General features: G+C 54.8%; 1 protein-coding gene across 5 annotated transcripts in view; it reads left to right on the forward strand.

The window, feature by feature from the left end:
- The window catches only part of LOC116952604 (neuroligin-4, X-linked-like), a 275,455-nt gene that overhangs the window by 65,637 nt on the left and 186,360 nt on the right, over positions 1-23,458 (forward strand). For 3 of the 5 annotated variants that reach the window (XM_032972122.2, XM_032972119.2, XM_032972118.2), the window contains exons 2-3: positions 13,616-13,675; positions 21,307-21,456. In XM_032972122.2, the coding sequence (XP_032828013.1) occupies positions 13,616-13,675; positions 21,307-21,456 (210 nt within the window). The remainder of the gene's footprint in view (positions 1-13,615; positions 13,676-21,306; positions 21,457-23,458) is intronic. The other 2 variants (XM_032972121.2, XM_032972120.2) reach the window with 1 other exon arrangement.

Genomic DNA, 23,458 nt, shown 5'->3' on the forward strand with positions numbered 1-23,458 from the left:
CATCAACTGTGATGCAGACGGGCTATTTATTTGCGGCTAAAACATCCACAGTAATAACCAGCACGGCCTGTAGGATTCCAACCGCGAACCTCGGTGAACACACTACCACTGAGCCAGGTCACCGCACCAATCGAGTTGTCTCCCTCGCCAGCCGTGGCCAATGCAGCCACTACCGTTTGTTTAGGTTCAATCAGAGGAGCGAGTTAGGACCTGACTTTGTGACTACGAACTGGCAAGGTAGACAGGAGCCATCCACATTGTATCCGCGTCTTTCCTTGCGCTGGCAGGGCCCGGACAATCCCTCTCGCCAATGAGTGCCAAGTTCACTCCGGTGCCGTTGATTGAGTCGAGCCGCGTAATCCTGGCCAGGGCCGGGGTGAATCTGAATCCCATGCCTTCACTGGCCTCAGCTCGGGCACTGCCGTCTTATCTCACTTCAGATATCACCAGCGCAGGTTATTGATAGCGCCAGATAAATGAGAAATCTGCCACAAATCCTGTCCTCCATCCCACAGCTTTCCCCGCGAGCAGCAAGCGATTCCAAGCATTCACCTCTAACCAGACACGCAGAACCATGGGCACGGGCCAGCATTGGGCCCATGCCTCTCAGGGTCTCTTTTTTCTTCATATGGATTACCTGGGGCGCTGGATGGAAAGTTTAATATTTAATTTAGGTGGAATAAAAATATTGCTTCCTGGCACATGGCTCTCTGAAAGGGTCCGCGTGAATCCAGGTAAGGTCAGGTGATTCGTCGGTGTTATTTTTTTTTTATTCGGCTGAATTTGTCATTCCCTGGCCCGCGGCGAGAGAATGTGGTTCATGGGTGACCAGGAGGGCACAGCATCCAGAGTTTGGAAGGGAATAGGGGACGGAGATCAGAATAACAATCTCTGCGGAGGCCGAGAGAAGCATCGGCGCTCTTGTTTGTGTGCATCCTCCGTGTTCTGCAGGGAGTGGAATATAAATAATGTTTATTTTTATTTTATTCTTATAATTTTATTCCAATTGTGCGATTCAGGTCACTTAATGAGATAAAGAATCCATTTGGATCTCTGGCCGAGAGCAGTGCATCACCCTGTCGTAGAGAGTGGAGAGAGATATCACGGAACTTATACTGAGATCTTGTGACCTCTCATGTATACACTCGTGGGTGCGCTTTTTCATGCACCCTTCCAAATATTAATTTGTATCGCATCGCAGTCGAACCAAAATAAAAAGATAATTCTTCAACCTTGAACTTTAGCCAAATGTATTGAAACAAACTGATTTACTTTGTTGTTGTTGTGGTCACTGGTGGCTTGGCTTAGACAATGAACTCGCCACACTTGAGAACGCAGGCTCACCGCAGGCGCCTTAAATCTGGATCCAAACCCAGCGTCTCTGCGGTGCTGGCTCGGTCCTCTAGACCTCTGAGCCGTCACAATCTTTCCAGTGGGCGCCACATTTCAAGAGCCGCGTCTTGAGTCGCCACTCACCACTGGAGATTGGTTGATAATTTACATCGTCATCATTAGGCATGGTCAATCCACTGCTGGATGAAGGCCTCCCTAGGCCGCTGCCACCTTTGGGAAAAGAGAGCTTCACAGCTCATCGGATTCATCTAGTCTCAATAAAGATTCAGATTCTGATCGCTCCATCTCCTCGGGTGGACGTCAACTGGGGATCCCGTTCCATTCCTCGGCTGTCACGTGGTTATTTGCTTGACATTTTAAGGAAACGTTTCGTCCCCTCCGTGGACTCGGCTGGATGGCGTTCGTGGCTTTTGTTTCTGTGGGGGGGGGGGGGGGGGAGGAGGGGGGGCACCGCTGCGGGGGATTCGTGGGGGGCACCGCTGCCGTTTGCTCGCAACAAAAAAAGTGTGCCGATGAAAGCCGCTCGCAGTTTCGTGGAATTCGCGCGGCAGCGCGGGCGCTTCAAGTAAATGAATATTGGTGACGAGCTGCGGCAAAGCGTGTTGTTGTTGTTTATTGCGCAGGCTCGTGGGTGGAGCCATGATATAGGTTGTATGCGGGGTTTTTTTTGCACGATGATGGATTAACAGACACAAAAAAATAAACGTAAATAAATGATTTAATGCATTTATAAACTTGGACTTGCGTGTACATTTAACTAATGAGGCAATTTAAAAAGGCTTTACCTCGTGAATTATTTTAATGATTTACAGCTCCGCTACCCGTAAACTGCGGCGCCAATGGCCGCGCTTACCAACCTCCGACTTCCAGGCGTTAATTGCGCAGGTTTTATGCCGCAATAATTGTGGCGTTTGATGCATTGTGTTCTGTTAAATTGCATATTAGGGGGTCTCTGCAGTTGCCACGGGCGCACACCTTAACCCCTGTGTTGACAAACGCTAGCCCGCCGAGCCTCTGTGCGAGGCGACGTCCAGCGGCGTAGCTGTGGAGCGCACAGGCGGTGCAACTGCGGGGGGGGGGGTGGGGGGTGCACATGTCGGAGTGGGCCATGCGCCGGTGTACGAAGAGGGTGGGTGGGGAGGCAGGGGAAGGGCCCCGTTTCATTTATCACAACGAGGGGCGCTTGCAAAGCCCCGCTGCGGTGCTGTCAGCAGCTGGTGGTGACCTGGTGTCCTGCGTCGAAACGATTGGCGAAGCGGCGTCGCCGTCACGGTGCCGTGACACCGAATGTTGAGCCCTGCGGATGGCTTCAGGGCAGGGCTGGCGAACCTACCGGCCTTAAACAGTGCTGTATCCGTCAATGCGAGCGTCTTATCAGCACTAGTCGGGTACTGGAGGGGAACGCTTTCGACCCCCCCCCCCCATTTCCCCTCGGGCCACAGAGTCGCTGGGCATCGAGTAAGAAGGAGGGGAAATAACTTTATCAATCCACTGCCAGATGATGGCATCATCATACCGTGTTTAGCCAAGCTTCACCCCGCCGGTCAGTGTCATCTGGTGAAGGGAGGACCCACAGCCGGTTGACATATCACTCGCAACAGATGGCAGCCGTGGCCGGGAATCAAACTCGCGTTGGTAAGTTCATAGAGTAGTAGGTGTCCCTAACCAGTGTGCCACTACCCCTCTGCTGATTCGAATCAGCATGTATTTGGGTCCCTTCAGTAAGTGACCGGTTACACCGCAATTATGCACTTCAAAGGTCCACTGCATGGGCGGCGTGATGCCTACGTTGGGCGTCGTGATGCCTGCGTTGGGCGTCGTGATGTCTGCGTTGGGCGTCGTGATGTCTGCGTTGGGCAGCGTGATGTCTGCGTTGGGCGTCGTGATGCCTGCGTTGGGCGTCGTGATGCCTGCGTTGGGCAGCGTGATGTCTGCGTTGGGCGACGTGATGTCTGCGTTGGGCGTCGCGATATCTGCGTTGGGCGTCGCAATATCTGCGTTGGGCGTCGTGATGCCTGCGTTGGGCGTCGTGATGTCTGCGTTGGGGGTCGTGATGTCTGCGTTGGGGGTCGTGATGTCTGCGTTGGGCGACGTGATGTCTGCGTTGGGGGTCGTGATGTCTGCGTTGGGCGTCGTGATGTCTGCGTTGGGCGACGTGATGTCTGCGTTGGGCGTCGTGATGTCTGCGTTGGGGGTCGTGATGTCTGCGTTGTGCGACGTGATGCCTGCGTTGTGCGACGTGATGTCTGCGTTGTGCGACGTGATAACTGCGTTGGGCACCGTGATAACTGCGTTGGGCACCGTGATGCCTGCGTTGTGCAACGTGATGATTGCGTTGTGCGACGTGATGCCTGCGTTGGGCGTCGTGATGACTGCTGAGTGCTGATTATACATGCGGTGGAAACTGGTCACGGCGTGTCTCACAACAATCAGAGGTTGCATACGATAGAATATAAAGGACGTATGTAAGTGTGTTGAACTTTTATCGTGGCCGGTCATGCCGGCCACGATAAATACATCTGCCTCCCCCCCCCAGTGACAGATTGTTCTAAATGTCTTCCCGAGTCGATAGCGGAAACTAATGCGGTGATGCGGGCGGTGATGCGAGCACTGCTGATAATGTAGGATTTTTTTTGCTGTAGCTTTAAATGTTTTAATTCACGTCGTCGTTGGGTTCTGTTTGTTGGTTGTAATCAATGCCGCGGCGTTCATGCTCGCGGAGGGACTTTTGTTTGTTTGTTTGGCACCCGGCGCTCGACAGGGCGCTCTGCCCCCAGCATCCACCCCCTCGCCGAGGCCGATTGAAGCGGCTCTCGTAAGTGTTGGTGTAAATTAAACACGCAAAAAATGACACCTTTTTATTGTTTTACTGCAGACATATTAGCGCGAGGCGTCTGGTCTGACGCCGCCGGTGAAATGTTGCGGCAGCGTGAGAAAGCAACTCTCTGGATTCAGTTTAACACGCAGTAGGCTTTCGCGACCAATATCATCCATAGTATAGGCTTGTTTGGGTTATATCGCATAAATATGAATGCGTCGTTAAACCCACTACAATCCGGCACAGCCAATTAGTAAGGTTCGCCACGTAAACAGAACATGCTAATTCATCACTAGTAGAGCACACCGGTGTGTTGGAGAGCAAATCCACAACAACCCTTGCTCGTTGACTGTGTCGGGTGGTAGTGGGTTTAACGACAGATTTATATTTACACGATAAAACCCAAAAAAACTATATTATGCTCTGAATTTACTTTGGGATGATTTAGTAAAACGGTCCGGCTACTGGAGGCTGCTTCCAGCTCCTATGGGGGTTGTGGGCCGAATGGAGATTCCGCGGGCAGCACGTGTGAAGAATGACACATGTGCCTGTGGGTGACTGTGTCTGCGTCTGCCCGCGTCTCTGTGTGTACGCATTTAAGGAAGCGGTAGTGTAGTGGTGAGCGCACTGCACTACGAACCCGCTGACCGGACGTGAATTCCCTCTGACGACCAATCAGAGTGGTTAATATCTGAACCGGGCCTCCAGACGGTCGACTGGTGCGGTGTAAACATCTGCACTGGGGAGAGACAAAAGCGGCCGTGTGTGGTGCTGGCAACCCACCTCCTCGTGCGCCGTGCCGGCCTCCATAGGTGCTCGCGAACAGCACTTGCCCCAACAACCTGGGCTGTATGGGGGCTCTTTGTGTACGCAACGTCTGTGCGTGTGCACCGTCGTGCGCGTGCATGCACCCACCCACGCCAACTCACAGAGTTCCACCCCATGCCACCGGGCATTGCGAAGCAAATTGCATCGCGGCGGGGGGGGGGGGGCACTCCGAGCGTAGTTGCTGGCCTTTCCGACTCAGCAGAGCAAACCGCGACTCCTGACCCCCCCCCCATCTCCCCCGGGCGCAGCGTGACGCGGCTTGTGGGAGGCCGCTGCCGCTAAAATCCCCAGTGGCTCGTGCGCGCGTTCATCTGGGGCGCGGCCACCACCACCCCCCCCCCTCAGGGCACAGATTTGTAGGACGCATTAGCGTCGTCGGCGGCGACGACGACGACGACGCTATGGTCCTGGGTGCAAGAGACATTTCCCTTTCCAGTCGTCGTGATAGAAGCGAGCACGGCGCTTGCAGAGTCTACGTCCGCGTTCGCGTCTGAGAAGCGGAGCGCGAGGCTTCGATAAAAAACTAAAATAAAAAAGATCTTGAGTTGAGAAGCAATGTGGTTGTTAAAACAAATTTAAAAGACGTGGACAATTTGTTCTCATCCCGTGGAAGTTCGTGGAGAGGTTTAAACCGCGCCGGAACATTCAGGGGAATCGACGGACGGCTTCGCGTGGGCGCGCCGTTAAAAGACAAACACGTGATAATTTAACGCACCCTTTTAAATGCCTGTAAAAAAAACAACACAGTTCTGGTACAATGTCCACACGTGTAATTAGTGGTAAAATAACACGTTCTCGGAACGCACCTGCACGCGTGCACACTGTGATTTTGATGGCGCTTTAAATGAGCTGCAAGATTTACGCGTACGTACGCGTATTTTTTGACAAAACATATTCAATGCGTTCACGCATACGTGTGGTCTCTCCTGTATTGCATTATTGATACGTTATGTTTGTTTTCTTTGGGAACGTCCGGAGAATGTTAATGCCTACCTGAGTTCCCCCTACCCCGGACTCGTTGTGCAGTGCCGTCACGACTGAAGCAACCGCGCCTCGGCAATGCCGTCCTACGATCTTTATTAAAAAAAAATAACCACGAACTTTATTAAAACTAAAATAAATAAAAACCATATCGCTCGGAGTTCAGACCAAGTGCCGCCTCCGTGCCTCCAGCCACATTAATAATAATAACAACAACAACAGAATAGTGTACGACACAAAACTGGTGTTTCATTTTGAGTGCTCGTGGAAACGCTGCATTGTTTACGTCCACAATTAGCGACGCTGGCTCTGCTAGCCTCTCCGGGGCATTGTCTATCCTCCACGAACACCCCTCCCCCAGCCTTCCCGAGTCTACCCAAGCTTCTGTGGGCCTCTCCTCGCCATTCTCAGACTCCAAGAGCCTCTCCTGCAACCTCCCGATCTCCTGGAAGCCTTCACCGGCGCCTCTCAGCCTCCTCCTCTTCCTCCTGCCGTCTCCCGTGCACGCACGCTGGGGGGTGGGCCCCCGATTACAACACCACTCGATCCCCTCGCAGATGCAATGCAGACATTAATTAACCCACTTGCTGTACTGCAATTCCTGGTCCGGTTACACCATGAACGGGAGCCGGACGGGGTGAACACGTTTACCGCACTGTAGTCGCTCGTGGTGTAGCGTTTGAAAGTTGGATTGACCAGCTGCTTAGGTCGGCCTGTAGGATTTTCAGCTGGGACAGAGAGAGGCATGGCAGGGGAAGTTGGTGGTGCATTCCCCAGGGTTCAGGGGGGACTGCGTTGTGCGCAGGGAAGCCGAGTCTGCATGTGCAGGCCGTGTAAATTTAGGGGATTAAATGGGAACCCGCGCGATGTTTTGGTTCGAGCAGAGCCCGTGGCTTTTGTATTTGCGCGTAATTGCGTTGGAGTTGGACAGTCGGCACGGCGCGATGCATTCCATTGATTTTCTTTCGTTTTATCTCCTCTCTCTATTTTTATTTTCCCCTGGCACGAATCCACCTGTTTCCGTCTCTCTCTCTCTCTGCCCCAGAAATTGATTCGGTCTTGTTGCTTTTTGTCTCGCGACTGCCAGCGTGCCTTAACGTAAGTAGCCGCGCTCTCCGGGGGGGATTAGAGTGAATTCGTAGAATCCAGGGGCAGCGCTGAGGCTCCGGGGATGACGAGGCGATGAGGTGGCGAGCCAGGAGAGGAAAGGGTGTCTGCTTCTCACTTCACGTTGCGCTTTTACTCTCTTTTATTCTGCTTGTTTACCCAAGGGAATCTCAATGCTCGTTTTCAAGAGTGTCCTGCCAAGTTATTTTTTTTACAGTAGCGAGGCGATGTCGCTGCCGTGTGTAATCCCAACTGAGTAATTTGCGAGATCGGTTTTTTTTGCATTGGAATGTTTGCCCAACACGAGTGAAATCGTTTTTTTTTATTAGCTACGAGAGGAAATCGTTGAACCCGGATGAAACCCATGCGGACCAGGGGGGAGGAGAGCGTACAAACTCCACGCGGATAAGCGCTCGCGTCGGCAGTCGAACCTAGGGACGTCTTGCTACGACGCGCGAGCATTTCCACCTCGCTGCCACCGGCCCTGCAGCCGGACTGACGCCGTGCGTGATGTGGCGAGCCATCACTGCTGTTTGTGTTGTCGAGTTACTGGGATCTCTCTCTCCCCCCCCCCGGGCGGGGGGTTAACGCGGGTGTCGTGGCCCGGTTCCCTTTAGGAGCAGAGTCCCTGTTAACGACGTTGTAATGTGGATTCAAGGTTACCATTAACATCGCCTGGGTCACGGCAATAACGCAACAAAATTAGCTTTGTTTCTCTCAAACAAAAATTGTCATCCGAGGGTGCGGCGCGTGCCGAGCGAGCGCGCGCGCCGACACCCGCAATGCCCCCCCCCCCCTCCGGGGGGCGGTGAGGGCTGCCAGGCAGAGCGGGCCCAGCTCGCGCTGTGGGAGGGGGGGCAGAGGCCTCTTCGCTGCGCCGCGTCTGGGGCCCGCGCTGTGGGCCCTGGCGTCTGTGAAACCGTGTCGTCCGGGTCTCTAGGCCCGCAAGAAAGCGCCTTCAAACGTGTGGACGGTAGTCTTCCTAAAGCCTCACTGAGCATCACGGCGGTTTGCATTTGTCTTTTTGCAGGAGGCTGTCTCCGGGCTCGGCGCCACGTTCGGGATATTTTTCGTGGCGAAAATGAAAGTGGGAGTGTGCCAAGGAAAAGAGAGTTTAAAAAAAATGGCCCACGTGCATGCGGGGAGAATTCTCAATTTCCACCTGCTTCGCGCCGGCTGAGATGCTGGGAGAGCGAGGCTCGCCGTGTGGCTCCGGGCAGCGCCAGCTAGCTCGCCCCCCCCCAATTCGTTACCTCGCACCCCCCCCCCCCCCCCCGTTACCTCGGTTACGCTCGAGGCAAGCACGGGCCACTGACCTCCTGATTGCTTGATTACTCGTTAGACGCCTGATTGCTTGATTGTTTGCAGACTCGTTATGCACGCTGCATTGCCTGCTCTCGCACTCAACACAAAATTGCTTTAATAATTGTCGCGAGAGCTATTATTATTATTGGTCTGCCAACAGAATAACAGTCCTAACATACCTTGTACACGTATATTAACGAGCCTTTTACTGTTATTAAAACTCACAGACAGCACGTTAATTATGCAATTATATTTTTGTGGGATCGAGGGGTGGGGGGGGGGGGTGAACTGCTCAGTTAATGTGAATGAGAGTTTAACGTCGCTAATCTGCTCGTCTATCGCACTGCTGCGCGCGCATTGTATTGCGCACGGGGAAAAGTGTTGAAAGCCGCGGTGCTTCGCTCGGCATGGGCCTGCTGCGGACGGCCGCTCTGTGGCTGAGGCCGCCGACCCAAGGGAGTTGAGACATCGTGGCCGGACCCAACGGGGACTCGAGCCTGACTACCGTTCATGGGTCTCTCTCTCTCATCCTTCGCTGAGAGAGGACACCGCTCCCCGGATCCGTCCCCGGAGCGGTGGCTCGCTAGCGCCAACGGACCCTGCTTACCCACACGGCATCCGCCCCGCGCTCGATGCACGTCCCCGTCCCCCCTACACAGCAAGAGGGCTAAGACTGCCGCCCGACACGTGGGCCTCCTGCCTACGTCGGTTCGCGAGCTCTGACTGCGAGCCACGGAGCCGCTCACGACGGCGCTCGGTCGAGCCGCGGTGACTCCGCGAGTGCCCCCCCCCCTCCCTCTTGCCGCCCCCACCGACCGTGTGGGATGTCGAGCTGAGGGGCGACACCCCCCCCCCCCCACCCACCTTGCCACCCCTGCGCCTCGCGGGATGGAAGTGCAGCTAATGAGGCGAGCTGGGGGGCAACCCCCGGGGTCAACGGCCAGCGCCACCTCTCGCCTCCAGTGGGCGAGCCCTCTTTGTGATCACCGTCCAGCTTTTCCGAAAGAAGACATCATTGATTTGCACTGCGGAGAGCCGTGTGTGGCCGCTACCGCCTTTCAGATGGCCGCCCCCACGTCTTTGTTCCTTGGCTGGCGGTGTCACCCGCATCGCCTCTCCGCTCTCTCGCCCCCCCCCCCCCCACTGGGTCCAATCCAATAAGCGCGGCACCTCGGGATTAATTACAAGGCTTGTTACTGTAGCCACTTTCACGAGCCGCCTCAAACCACCACCAACACAACCACCGCAGCCACCACCACCACAACCGCCTCCACCGCGGCAACCACCTCAACCACCACCGTGGCCACCACCAGCACCACCACCACCACCGTGGCCACCACCAGCACCACCACCAGCACCACCAACACCACCACCACGGCTCTAGGAGGGAGGTTGAATAAATGCCGCTCGCAGGCCGCGCACGATGATCGCTCAATCCCCTCGACGACGTCCCGACCTGTCCGTGCCGCCTAAGGCCGCGCACAGCACTGATGCGAATGCTGATTGTTGTTTCTAATGGGCGACTTTGAGGTCCCCACTATATTTGCTTAATTTAATTAATCCCGCTCGAAAGCAGCGAGCCTGCGAGAGAGAGGAGAGAGAGCGAGAGAGCCGGCCCACTGCGCGCGCGTCTGGGCCATGAAGTCATGCGGCCTCTATAGAAGAATTGCTCAAATGTTAGGGGAGAGGTCAGGGAGCGGAGCTCGTATAAAGGAGAGCGGCAGTGAGTCAGCGGAGCCCGTGCCTGTCTCTCAATAATGAGCTGGCTCCCTGCCAGCGCTGCCATGGCAACCGTGGCGGCCAGGCACAGCACTCCTAACGCTATCTCCTAATCCTCAATAGAAACTAAAAAAAAAGAAAATCGCATGAGAACGCAGCCCCTTGGTTTCAACAACTCTGGTTTTCAACAAAGATTGGTGTGTGTTGCGAGTCTTTTTTTTTATTCATTTGTACTGGAACCTCCCAGGCCCTAACTCTATTACACAAAACACTTCGGGTGCCGTGTGGTAGCCCTGGTGCGGCACGAATTCCCCGCGTTTACGATTTCAGTGGCCGGACTTTCCGCCGCCAGGCCCCTCGTGGATCCGTGATGGGCCCCGTCCCTCGGCGATGGGCCCCGTTTATCGGTGATGGGCCCCGTCTCTCTGCTATGGGCCCCGGCTCTCCGCTATGGACCCCGTTTATCGGCGATGGGCCCCGTCTCTCCGCTATGGGCCCCGTTTATCGGCGATGGGCCCCGTCTCTCCGCGATGGGCCCCGTTTATTGGCGATGGGCCCCGTTTATTGGCGATGGGCCCCGTCTCTCCGCGATGGCCCCGTCTCTCCGCGATGGGCCCCGTCTCTCCGCGATGGGCCCCGTTAAGCGGCGATGGGCCCCGTCTCTCCGCGATGGGCCCCGTTTATTGGCGATGGGCCCCGTCTTCTGCGATGGCCCGTCTCTCCGTGATGGGCCCCGTCTCTCCGCGATGGGCCCCGTTAAGCGGCGATGGGCCCCATTTCTCTGCTATGGGCCCCGTCTCTCCGCGATGGGCCCCGTCTCTCCGCGATGGGCCCCGTATCTCCGCGATGGGCCCCGTTTAGCGGCAAAGGGCCCCGTTTATCGGCGATGGGCCCTGTCTCCCGGCGATGGGCCCCGTCTCCCGGCGGTGTTTCCCCTCCTCGTGAGCCTCCGGGGCTCGCGTCGCGTTACGAGTCTCACGGCCGTGCCGAAATAATGTGTGACATCAATGGCAGCGGTTCCTTTTCAAAGCTCATTGCCTGCAATGCAGCTCAGCCGTCACATCGGAACCTGCTTCAATATTCATGGCAAGAGGGGGGGGGGGGGAGGATAGAGGGGCATGTGTTTTTTTGTTGTTGAGTGTGGAGGGCGCCCAAGCAATTATGAGAGGTGAAATGGGTGCTCGATTGCAGAGGTAGCGGGGAGCTCCGTCGCGTCTCTGTGGAATGTGTCACGAGTCCATTACGCTTGGAAAAGTGGCGCAATGGATGCAGGGGTTGTGCAATAATTTATTCGTAGTTTTTCATAACGTTTGTATCCTCCGTGCAATGTTCTATTCATTCGTATTTGAACTACATCTCGGGCCGCGGTTGTTTAATTGCGGCAATTTCCGGCGCACGGACGCGTGCAGAAACATTAAAGCTACGTGATAAACCCGGATCCTTCTCCAGTCAACGGCCAATCGTTGTGGCCACGTCAGTGTGAAAGGACGAGTCCCGTGGACCTTTTGATGTCCACGGGCGGTGAGTTTCTAAGTCTGCCTCTGTTACCCCATAGTGATGATAGGTTTGAAGAGCCACTGACTCGGGACATCATTTGAGCGACGAATTCTTGATGTTTCATGTGGCTCCCCCAGATCATAGATACAGGATCACTCCTCTCATCCGTGACCCAATTACCGTGACCTCTATTTTCTGCGGGAGCCGTTCGATCTGCCAAAGCCCATGTTATTCGTGGCCCTTATTATTGGCTGCTATCCGTAACTATCCGCTTTTTTTTCTTGCGGATAATTTGGAGTAAATTCTCAGACAACATCACCGCGGATGATAGGTATTCTCCTGTATACAGGTGTGGGTTGAGGTCGTGTGAATGGAGGAGGCATGGAGTGAGGAGGTGTGGAGTGACGGTCGTGGAGGCAGGAGGTGTGGATAGAGGCTGGAGCCCAGGTGCGTGCGGTGGGCGCACGTCATTGCGCGCGCCTACGGAATAACCAACGCGTCCCTCGCCTTCAACTCAATTGAAGATTCAAGTGAATTGCCTCTGACGTAGGCACGTGCCCTTTTTTGTTGTTGTCGCTGCTCGATTGAGAGAATGCTGGGGGAGTCTTTCTTCACGGCGCGTGACTCCGAGAGTCACCGGCAGAGGGGTTCTGTGCGGCGAGTCTGCGTTCGCGTCTCTTTGCCTGATTGGCGGAACCTTCTGGGCCGTGTGCCCGCACGTTCCCGATTTGCGGGGTTTCTCCCCAGCAGGATGCCTCCGCAGTGGGAGGTTTGCATCTCACGGGGCCTCGTTTTGTGGTTTAACAGTTCAGTCGACGCGTAGAAACCACGCATTCGAGAGAAATGTGCCATTATTCCTATCCATAGCCATAATCCTAACTCTAATGGTAACACCTAATCCTACTCACGACCCCAAATCAAACCACTAATACTAACACCCTAATTCTGCTTACCCATAAGCTTAGGCCTACATCTAATATCTACGCTTATCCGTAATATTCGGGGCTGCCTGGAAGTTCCTTGAAGCCCGGGGCTGGAGGAATGAAATGGCCCCCTCATTCATTAGCGAGACAACAACAACAACAAAAATAGGCCCACTTTGGGGTGCCCTCGTTTGCAGGAAGCACAGGAAGAAGGAGGGAGGGGATGCTGTCTTTGCCCCTGTTTTGGGCGAGCCTCATTGAGAGTAGCCCCGCGCGGTCGTTTTACACAGACCGCATTATTTGGCTTCGAGCGTTTTTGAAAGACGAACCCGGTTATAAAAGGATGCGTTTGAATTCACCACGCTGTTTTGGATGTGATGAATGGTGTACGAAATTTTACAAGCAAGTGCTTCGTCCATCGTTTGAATCAGATTTTTTTTAATATAGTGAAGGTGGTGTAACCTTTTCCGATGTAGCTATATTACAGTGTGGAAAGTGAATAGTTGTGCGCGTGTGTGTTTTATTAAGTAATTAGCACTGTGCAATGGACAGGCGGGTGTAAGACGTCTGAGCTGATGTAATCGTGAATGTTTCAGCGTGAGTTCATTTTGTGACACAGGTGGGGGGTTGAGTCTCAAGGATCCTGGAAAACGGCATGAAAATAATAATCCAATTTTTTGTTGAAATATGTGCTCCACGCGACACAAAGTACGAATCCGGTTTTTTTTAAACAAAAATTTAAAGGTCCATTTGTGAAGTGTGGGTTTTTTTGGGAGCATTGATCGCCAGCCATTAAAATGTTCACTAACATGTCTCTTAATCTCGCACAATTGTGAAATGTCTCTCTCTCTCTTCATGTCACCATTTTGCTGATATCAATTTCGCGAAGATGGCCGCCTCAGACTGCTCCGTTCGTTTCCCTCCGGGGGCCTTCTTCTCTCCCTCTTTTTTTGTGAACCTAAAAAGGAGACCACCGGTGAATACTTTTTGACACCTGTACCTTCTAAATTACTTTTTTCACGATCTTGATCTTCCCCCCCCTCCCCCCACCCCGTTGTACTCCCCGCTCTTACATCCGCTCCAGGAGCCAACACAAAGAGAACAGCAGATGATTTAACAGCTAATGATGGCGGGCAAGATGCAGGTATAATTGTTTTTTTTTGTCCAAATCGCATGATGCATGACAAGCTCCTCGTGCCGTACGCTTTTTCTCGTCTTCTAATCAAGTGCATCTTTTTTTTGCACTTGAGTTTCTCGTGAAAATGAACAATACGAAACACATCGGAACATTGTCTCTACGGTTTTGTTGTTGTTGTTGTGACATCGGGAAATTCAATCGTCACCCGCCGTGTGCAGTGTTACGCTCGCGTGGTTTGTTATTTACTTGAGGTAATACCACCGCTGCTTTGTGTTTGGGAAGGTTGTGCATGCTCGACGTGTTTACATTTTGAGAATGCGTACGACCGTGTTTGTGCTGACCACCCGCGGCAAGGTGGCTGGCTACCCGCTAAACCGCGTGCGCCGACGCTCAAAGGGGAGCTCGTGAAGCCCGGCCGGGCATCCTCCGGTGGGCAGCCGGCCACGGGGGGCCACACCACCCCCAACCACCCCCAACCCCCCCCCCCCCCGCGGCCCGGCAGCTCCTCACGGGCCCCTTGGGGCCTCCGCTGGACAATCGAGCGGGGTCCACAACGAAGTTGGGTTTTTTGGCTCCGGCAGTGTCTCAGGGCGCCCGTCGCTGTTCCGCCGATGCCTCCGGCCCCGTGGAGATCGCTGCGCCACGGCGTGGACCGCGGCGACCCGCGAGTAGCGGGCGGTCGTCGTCGGCTTCGCAGCGTCAGGAGGCGGCCCCGCGTCTCCCGCCTCGCCCGAGAGCGGTGGCACCCGCCACTCCTCTGCAGCTGCGCAGCGTTTGGCATTATTTTCCGAGTCATCCTTTATCACACATTTCATTAAAAGAAAGGCAACAATCCCCCCGTGTTCTAAAATAGCCCACGGATGCAGATATCGCAGAATTACCTCTGAGATCCCTTGAAGTGGCCTCCTATCTGCACACTAGGCGGGGGGGGGGGAGTGCACACTCTTCTACACGCAGCTCTATGGACGTATTTTATTTTACCACATGGCAGTCAAACCGAAATGTATTTTATTAATTCTGAGAGGTGGGTTTTGCCCAATTTAAGGGACAGACCGAATTGAATGCGCTGATTTTTCGTGTGCCAGTCATTGGTGACCAGACTGTCACCATTAATTCGCTACACTCGAAGACAGGGGGTTTTAACCATGGATTCAAACCAGGATCCCAGCGGCGCGATAGCTCAGAGCCCCGAGTCACACAGCCACCGCCTTATTTTGCAGCCATCGTCTCGATCATTACGTTCGTAATGTTTAATAATATTATCTGAGCCGCACTGGGGGTGGGGGAACCGGGCATGGTTGTTGGCGCTTTTAAGTTCGCAAAGATCTACATACATTTGAGCTCTAAATGACGGCCAACAGCCGCGTTGTTCACGCGAGGGGCTGACAGGACAATGAGGACCTGTACACGTGCCCCCCCCCCCCCCCAATCTGGTTTACCTCCACCACTGCGCCGCAGAGGAATGTCTATTCCGTGTTTATTTTTGGTGAGCGGAGCTTGGCAGGATAATGGGGTTGGCGCACAATCTCGCTAACAGCAATGAGCACCAGGTTAGAATTTGCGGCTGCGTTAAGGAAGGGTGGAAAGTGAAGTGGTGGCCTTGACAAACAGCCGCACCTAAGACCAGCGCCACGGGAGCGCCGCTGCCTCTCTGACAGCAGCCGACAGGGCCCGCACCTTCTCGCCTCCGCTGCGCTGCGTTCCGTGGGCGGCGTTGCCGACGTCCAGAGAGAGACGGCGTCGTCTTGAGGCGTAGCCGGAACCACCGCGATCGCGCCTTTTCGCGGTCGCACGGTCAGTCACCCGGCGGCCGGCCCCTTAATTTTCGCCGACGCCGCTGTTTGTTGCGAAGCAGTCCGCGTATTTACGTAGCTGAGAAGAGGAAATACCCAAGGGGCGGGACGGCGCCGTAGCCGCATGACAAATGGACTTCCGTGGTAACCGCCTCTCGCGCGTTCCCTCGAGTCTGTGCTCTTGGAGTCCAATTGCAGTGTCACCCCCCCCACTTCGCTTGCTGCAAGATTCCCGTGAGCGCGCAGTCACTACTCGGCTGATGCGCTGCTGCTGCTGCGAGCAGATGATGCCAGCGTGCGCTGCTGTCAGCGCCTGATTATCGTCAACGTAGTTGGCGACGCTCTTGCAGTCGATCGCAGGCCATCCCCGGTGGGCGTTTGGGCTACGTCGGAAATAAAAATGACGATAATAATTCCCTTTTACTCATTTACTCACCCAGCCTCGGTGATGAGGAACGTTCACAGAGTGTGACGCCCTCCGATGTCAACCAAAGGGAATCGGTGGCATCTCCTTGAGGTGCAGCAAGACGCTGCACCTACCCCTCGACCAGCTGCGTCCACGTCCCTCCACACGCAACGCGTTGTTTATTATTCCGTTTACCGTGGCGACCAACGCTTTCTCGACGCCACAAAGCTCTTTCTAGGTCACTTTTCCCCGTTGGACGACCGCATCGGCTCCACTAAAAGCCGAGGTCGGCCCACTGGATGATCGCTTCTTCTGCACGAGGGCAGAATTTGTCCAGAGAAATTTCATCGGATCGCGTTCTCCTGGATCATCTGGATGTCGATCTCTCCCAACGGGCGGATACTATCCTGAAGCTCCAGTTTATCACACAACGCAACCAGTATCGGCTCCTCCTCGGCTCCAGAATGTCAACGAGCATGCGTGGTTCAAAGCGGGATCCATCGATCACCGGCCTGAGTCGCATCTCTCACACCGGCTCAGTATTGTTTTGAAATGGACATCGTCTTTTTCAATAAAAACTCTCAGCAAGTTGTGTAGGACCGTGGCTGAGATGAGGCGACATTCGTGAGATGTGCCACCCATCACGAGCTGCGTCTCAATCCTCTGCTCCTGGTGAGGGTCGCGGCGGCATCATCTTGTGTAGGGCATTCCAGACCTCCCTTTCCCAGGCGACAGACTCTAGTTCTTCCTGGGGAATTCCCAGGCGTTCCAAGGCCAGCCAAGTGACATAGTCGTCCCGCCAGCGTGTCCTGGGCCGGCCCCGGGGTCATCGCCCAGTGGGACGTACTGCTGCCTGGTAGAGTTCCTGGGGGGAGTCTGCCGGGGGTATCCTTTACCAGGTGCCCGAACCGCCTCAACTGGCTCATCTTGATCCGGAGGAGTAGCGGCTCGACTCTGAGGCTAATTTAAAATAAAATTAATAATCGGCCTTTGGGCCATGAGAACCGCATCGATTGTCACCAGTCCTGTTCTATCTCCGTCTAACTGTCAATTTACATTTTTATAAAAATCGAAACTGGAGCATCACACACACCGTGAATGTTCCTTGTGAGTCCCAAGACACATCATTAGGAGGGTCCTGCATTGGATTGTGGGAGGACATCTAAGGGCCTGGAGAAAACCCACCACGCACAGGAGGGGATGACATAAAATCTCCGCAAAGATCGATTTAATCTGCGAGGAGGAGGTGGGGGCTCCACTGGGACGTATTCAGTCGATTAGCTGGAGGAAGAAAATCTGGATTTGGGAGTCGACAATGAGAGAGAATGAGTTGAAGGAGGTGATGGAGGCAAGATTCTTGGGGAAAAGTTGGAGAGGAAGAGAAAGAACGACGACGTTGGATGTGCGGACAGACGAAGAGAGCAGTGGCGCACAGAGCGACATGGAGGATGAGAGTTGTCGCTTGGACCTGTCTACGGACAGCACATGTCATGACATGAAATTTTAGTCCACAGATAGATCTAAGGCAATGACTTATTCTGCTGAGCGAATGCATTCCGGTTCTGCCGTCCTATTAACCTCGCAGCCCTACGTCTGCAACACCTGCCCAGCCCTGGTGGCCACCTATTTATGTACGCACCAGGCTCGTAACCTTCTTAGCTTGCCAAGGTCACGCACATTCAATGTGATATTTTCGTTGTGCAGGGAAGACTACGCACCGGCCTCCGTGACCGTGGCTCAATCTCCAAAACAGTTGACTGCCCCAATATTCTGCTCCTGGCTCGCCCATTGATCGAGCGCGTGTCCCTTTATCGATACACATTTCCGCGCCCCACGGGAAGTCGGCGAGCTGCTGTGCCAGGTACCGCAATGCACCGTTTCGCCCCGTGCCGAGACCCGGTGCCACCCCCCTCCTCTTCTTCCTCTATGAAATTGAGTGAGGCCACTGTGGCGAGAGTAATGTTTGGCAATGTGACATTGAGGCCAGATGCCTGGTGTCTCCTCTTTATGGAAACTGAGGCCACCTCGCTGAGGCTAATGTGCGGCAAAGTGCCATCGAGGCACATGTGGCAGAGAGCAGCTGTTGGACTGAAGAGGCCCTGCCCAGAGCCGGCTCCGCCAGGGCCCAGGATGAGCGTGGGGCCGCACAGCGGCAAGCTGCTGGCCACCTCTTCGGTGTGCGGTCCTACGCTCTCGGGCTCACGCGACCGGGACCAACCACGAGGGCCCTGCCTGCCAGAAGCCCAACTCCTCACAAACTTACACGACAGCTGTATCATTTTCCCCCCCTTTATTGAACTTGGATCATTTTTGCGGGTGATATGTTTTGTTCTTGTTTTGCTTTCGTTTTTGTGGGTCTGTTCACCATGGGCATGCGTCATTTGGTTTGTCATCTGTATTAATTATTCTCGTGTTGTTTTCTTTAATTTGTGCGTCTTGTTTGGCTTCAATACTGACATTTGGTGCTGCTGCGCGGTGTACTGTGTTTGTTGTGACCCAATTGTCCAGTTAAACAAATTTGCGAGAGACGCCTATTCTCATTGGCCCCATCACCTAGCCATAAATAATGGCCATTCATCTATCAACGTAATAAGTCGGGCTACATTCATGAGACCGCCATCGGACAAATGCACATCCAATGAAACATTCTCGCGCCGGCGTCTCATTAATTTCGCTCTCCTGTGTGGATCGACCGAGTCCACGGCGTCACTGCGTCACCTTGCACCCCGGCTTCGACAGCAGAGAGAGCAGCAGAGAGAGCAGCAGAGAGAGCAGCAGAGAGAGCAGCAGAGAGAGAGAGAAAGAGCAGCAGAGAGAGCCGTGCGCTACAGAAGCTTCCTCCTCGCTCTCTGCTGAGTCTAGTGCTCGGCATTTTCCTGCGTTCACTTTGTGTCCAGCGACTCGAAGTGCGATGAAGTTGCAGCGCTGCGCTACGGGGTCTTTGTGCTCCCGTGACCAAACATAAATGATTGGGGATTTCCATGATAAAGGACCCACTCACAAAACCCCTTCTATTTTCAGACGTTTCCCCTGGGTTCTCTCGCCATATGTACATTTTTGAAGCTGAAACCATTTACAATAATACATTTATTTTAAAAAACTCTTAGACCCAAGCACGTGAGCAACGCGCACGGAAACCCGCAGGCCCAGAGATGGAATGGCACCGCTCGGGGCCCCACGGGCAATCGGCAGACGCTGGCGCCCGCACGCGCGCGCGGTGCGAGAAACGCCGAGCGGCGACAGCAGATCGGGGGGGGGGGGGGGGGGGGCGGGGCGAGGCGCACGCAAAACATTCTAATGAGCGCGCCTCGCAATTAACATGCTGCTGCTCACTCACAAACCGCAGCGCCGAAACTGCCGCGTGCGCGCGTGGAGGCGGCGCCGCCGCCGCTCAGAATCCAAATTCGGCTGGAAAACCAGCTGCTCGCATTGGAGCCGTGAACTCGGCTACAAGGCTCAGATCTGCCCGCCCCTACTGCGCGCAAATCTTTCCAGAGTCGGGGGGCGGGGGGGGGGGGTGGAAGCAGAGGCCTAATTGATGCGATGAATGTGTTCTCTGTGTATGGCCTCTGGGGTGCGCAGCCACTACTTAAACACGAAAATACGGAAAGGTTGCGTCTTCGCATCGCTCAGACAGCTTGTTACGAGTGTTTCATGTAGTCATTCTGTATCAAAGCTGCCAGGAAATTATCTGTACATCATGGGTACAATATATATTTTATGCTTTTAACGTTAGGCTTGGGAACTAAGCGTTGCACAAATGTGCGTGATACCCAGGATTGAATTTCTCACCGAATATTTTTTAACGGCGTCGTTTTTTGGGAGTAGGTGGCCAGTAGCCGCAGCCATACAGTGGGAGTTATGGTGGACGTGGTGTGTCGGGTTAAATGAAACTCATTCCACTCTGCGGTGAGCGGTGATTGAGAGCCGCTCGCCTGGGAATTCAGAGATCCGCGCCAGCCCGAGTTCACGACCAGACTCTCAACGCAAGGTCACGCAAATTGCCGCGAATTCAAACATAAAACCTCATCAAGAGTAATTCCGTGCACGCGGCCGGACATTGCCGCGATTATTGCCGCATTTTTAATGCCAAAACCACCTGGCACATCTGGCCGCGCACAATCCACAGACCCCCACCGGCTCGCGGATCGCGCGCTCCACCCCCCCCCACCACCACCCCCCCCCCCCCCCTTAGAAGTGAAAGGCTCTTAAGGGACGCCATTTAAGCGTCATCGCTCAATAGCGAGTGCGCCGGGGAGGTCGATGAGCGCACCTGTGCCCCGAGTCGTCTCCGCCGCGTTCGCCACCGCTTGCCGGCCGCGGCACTCGCCGCCGCCCGCCCGAGCCTCCTTCGAGTTCAATAATTTTGGCGCGGGACGGAACTGCCCCGGCGACAGATTTGTGTCCCGTCATTAAGAGCCTGACCTTGAGGCCTCGGTCGCAGAGCAACAACAGCAAAAAACCAACGCAAAAGGTGCGGAGGCGGAGCCGCCGGGCGCTCACGTTTCCGTCAGCGGTGGCGGTGGGGCGCTGTGATGGTGCTGCGCCCGAGGCTAATGGAGTGGGGCCGGTGCCGCAAAACGGATTACGAGGTGCACGTCCCGAACGTAGCGAGCGACCCGAAGGTGTTTAATGAAAGGGAGTTGGCTCCGTGGGATATTTATGGCCCGATTCCAAGGCAATTAGGGCGGTCCGTGCGAGTTGTGGCGCAGCGGTTTGGGCACTGTGATATGAACCCTGCTACCCGAGTTTAATTCCCGGTTAGCATCAGTGGCGAGTGATAACCTATTATAATTGGCTCTCCCCTCCCAAACCGCCTCCGCTTCACCAACTCGCACTGACTTGCGTGGCGAAGTATGGCCAAACAACCGACGTGACCGACACATGGCGTGGGGTGGCCTTCATCCAGCAGCGGATTGACAGAGGGCTATAAATTATCGTTTTTATTCTGAGGTACTCGGCCCGGCTCGCGAGTGGAAGCGAGGCAAGAGCCGTGCCCTTGAAGGGACGTCACCCCACCATCGTGAACATCCCCCTCGGTTAGCAGTAAATCTGGCCGGACCGTGCAGTGGTGATTGAGGGTCAGCTCAACCCATCATCCCTCGGGGGGGGGGATCATTAAAATAGGTACCACTTTCCGTAGATAAGTCAACAGCGGTTTTCCTTTCTGGAAAGACGCATCACCGCCATAGCACTGTGGAATTCCCTGGCCCACGTCTGGAAATGGGAAACGTGAGACACTCCACTTTGAGCAGGAAACGACGCCGATGTTTTGTGTTCATCGCCAGGCCGAGGTCGTTATAAGTTACCCGTCTCAAAATGCACGCCGCGTAACGCGTCCGCTCGTGGCTATTGCCGAGCGCGTCTATTCGGGATACTAACAGCCGTGCCCTGTGCGCGGTGCGTCTTTGGTGCGTGTGCGATGTCTCCCAACGCAGACATACGCGACAGTGGGCCCAAGGCGGTCATGGTGTACGTTCACGGTGGCTCCTACATGGAGGGCACGGGCAATCTGCTGGATGGCAGCATCCTGGCAAGCTACGGCAATGTCATAGTGGTCACGCTCAACTACAGGCTGGGCGTCCTAGGTGAGTGCCGCGTGCGGACTCGGGACGACGGAGACCCCCCCCCCCACTCCCCCCACACACACCCCACCCCCGACGGAGATCGCGCGACACGTCGGCGCCGTGAGCTCCGAAACAGAGCGACAGGCGAACAAGTGGCGAAACGGGCGGCCCTGGGCATCTGTGGGGCGAGGGGAGGTGGGAGAGGCCGGTACTGCGAGCTGCTTTTGCTGGGTTTAGGGCTTAGGGTAAGACCGTGGCAATGCTTCGTGGCCTTTGTGGGTTTTGGTCGCATGTTGGATTTCTGCGCTCACGGCGCCGCGCGCGCTGCAGCGGTGCAGAGAGGAGGACAGAGGGCGCCGTGCTTTATAACCCCGAGCTCGTCAGCCCGAGTCGGCGCCGTCACCAATGCGCAAAGCAAATTCGCTCACCCAGCCACACTCAGCTCTTGCACCCATGTGCGGCCCACGCAACTCTGCGGCTTTCCCGTGAGGTTTTTCAAATTTCCCTGAAGGTGAAAGCTGGTTGCCCCTCCCCTCCACCAGCTCCGCCCATCTTTTTTAGTATACATATTTGGTCACGCCCACTCAGCTAGCTAGCTCCGCCTCCATCACTCCAGTAGCTCCACCCCGCCTTTGCTTACAGAGTTGAACACAAGACCAGAACATTTTAAACCTGCGGCACTGCTTCATGGGAAGCGATGGGACAGAATTTCTTGAACCGGCACATTGCCTAGCTCTAAACAATTGATGCAATTAATCGTACGCCACGGGTCCTTTTGCAGAAGAGCACACAAAACACTCAACCTCATTCCTCAATAACCACGCACCTTACAACATCAGCCGACATACAGTCGTTTCGAGCATGAAGCCCTTCGTCAGAGCAAGAAAAGGAAGCGACGGGGTTAGAGAGATCGACTGGCTCGCAGACTGCATGCTGCCGGGGCTCTGAGCACTTTGCGATGGGAGATTGCATAAACTCGTAAGCGTTGCCCGTAAGTGGACGATCGGTTTCAATCGGAGCCCTGCAGGAACGATGCCAATTACGTTGGCATCACGAAATCGTTGGCATCATTCGCGATTCCAGGTGGCGATGAAGAGCTAGGATTACATTCGGGTGGAGGATTTCGCAGACGATCGATTATGATTCGTAACACACGAACACAACAAACAACTCAGAGCATTCGGTGTTGTTTCGTTAAGCGGTGGCGCTTGTGCACCACTGAACGAAACTTGTGCACCACTGCCAACGCAGCAGCATCGCCAACTTATTTACGACTCGGTGACATTTTTTGACTGTGTCCGTGCGGCTGAGGGTTTCTCAATAACACAACACTTGGTTCGATCGCTAGATGGCCTTAGCCAATACTCAATAAACGAATCAAGAGGGAGGAGATTATGAGCCCAGGGCGTGAGAGACACCAGGTACGAGAAACACGGTGGCACCAAGCGAATGTGGAACGTGCACGAATGGTGAACAACCTCGGGGAAGCGCCTCGTCAAGGGGCTCTGTTCGCTCACAGCTCTTCCCGCAAAATAGACGTCACGGACACACACACACATACCCCGTAGGCTTGAGCTCTGTAATTTGTTTTAATTTAAATGTCATTCAAAAATGTGCGGTTACGGTGCGCTAAAACTGCCCGCATTTCCACGGACGAAGAGGCAATTCGCTCTCGCCTCGCCGGGCATCGGCTGTGTCTCGAAAGTTTTTTGGGCTCCTGGGAGAGCGAGCTTGGGCCGTGCTAGCCCAGTCGCTCGCCTTTGTCTCTCTCTCTCTCTCTCCGCACTGACAAGAAGACCCTCGCGTCGGTAGCGTCGAGACAGAAAAAAACGCCGCAGTTTCAGCATCAAAGCCGTTACAGCGCCCGCTTTAGCAATGCCTCTCTCTCATGGCTCCATTCGCCCCGGGCTTCTCGGGGGGATTCATCTCAGAGAGCCAGGGTCTCCAGCTTCCACCTCTTTGATCGCCACCTTTGTGATGGCTCAGGTCTGGCCCGTGACTCTCACGCGATGGCCCGGGTGGC

Source organism: Petromyzon marinus, chromosome 47, assembly GCF_048934315.1.
Source record: "Petromyzon marinus isolate PM22_M1 ecotype Great Lakes invasive population chromosome 47, UKy_Petmar_22M1.pri1.0, whole genome shotgun sequence".
NCBI lineage: Eukaryota > Metazoa > Chordata > Hyperoartia > Petromyzontiformes > Petromyzontidae > Petromyzon > Petromyzon marinus.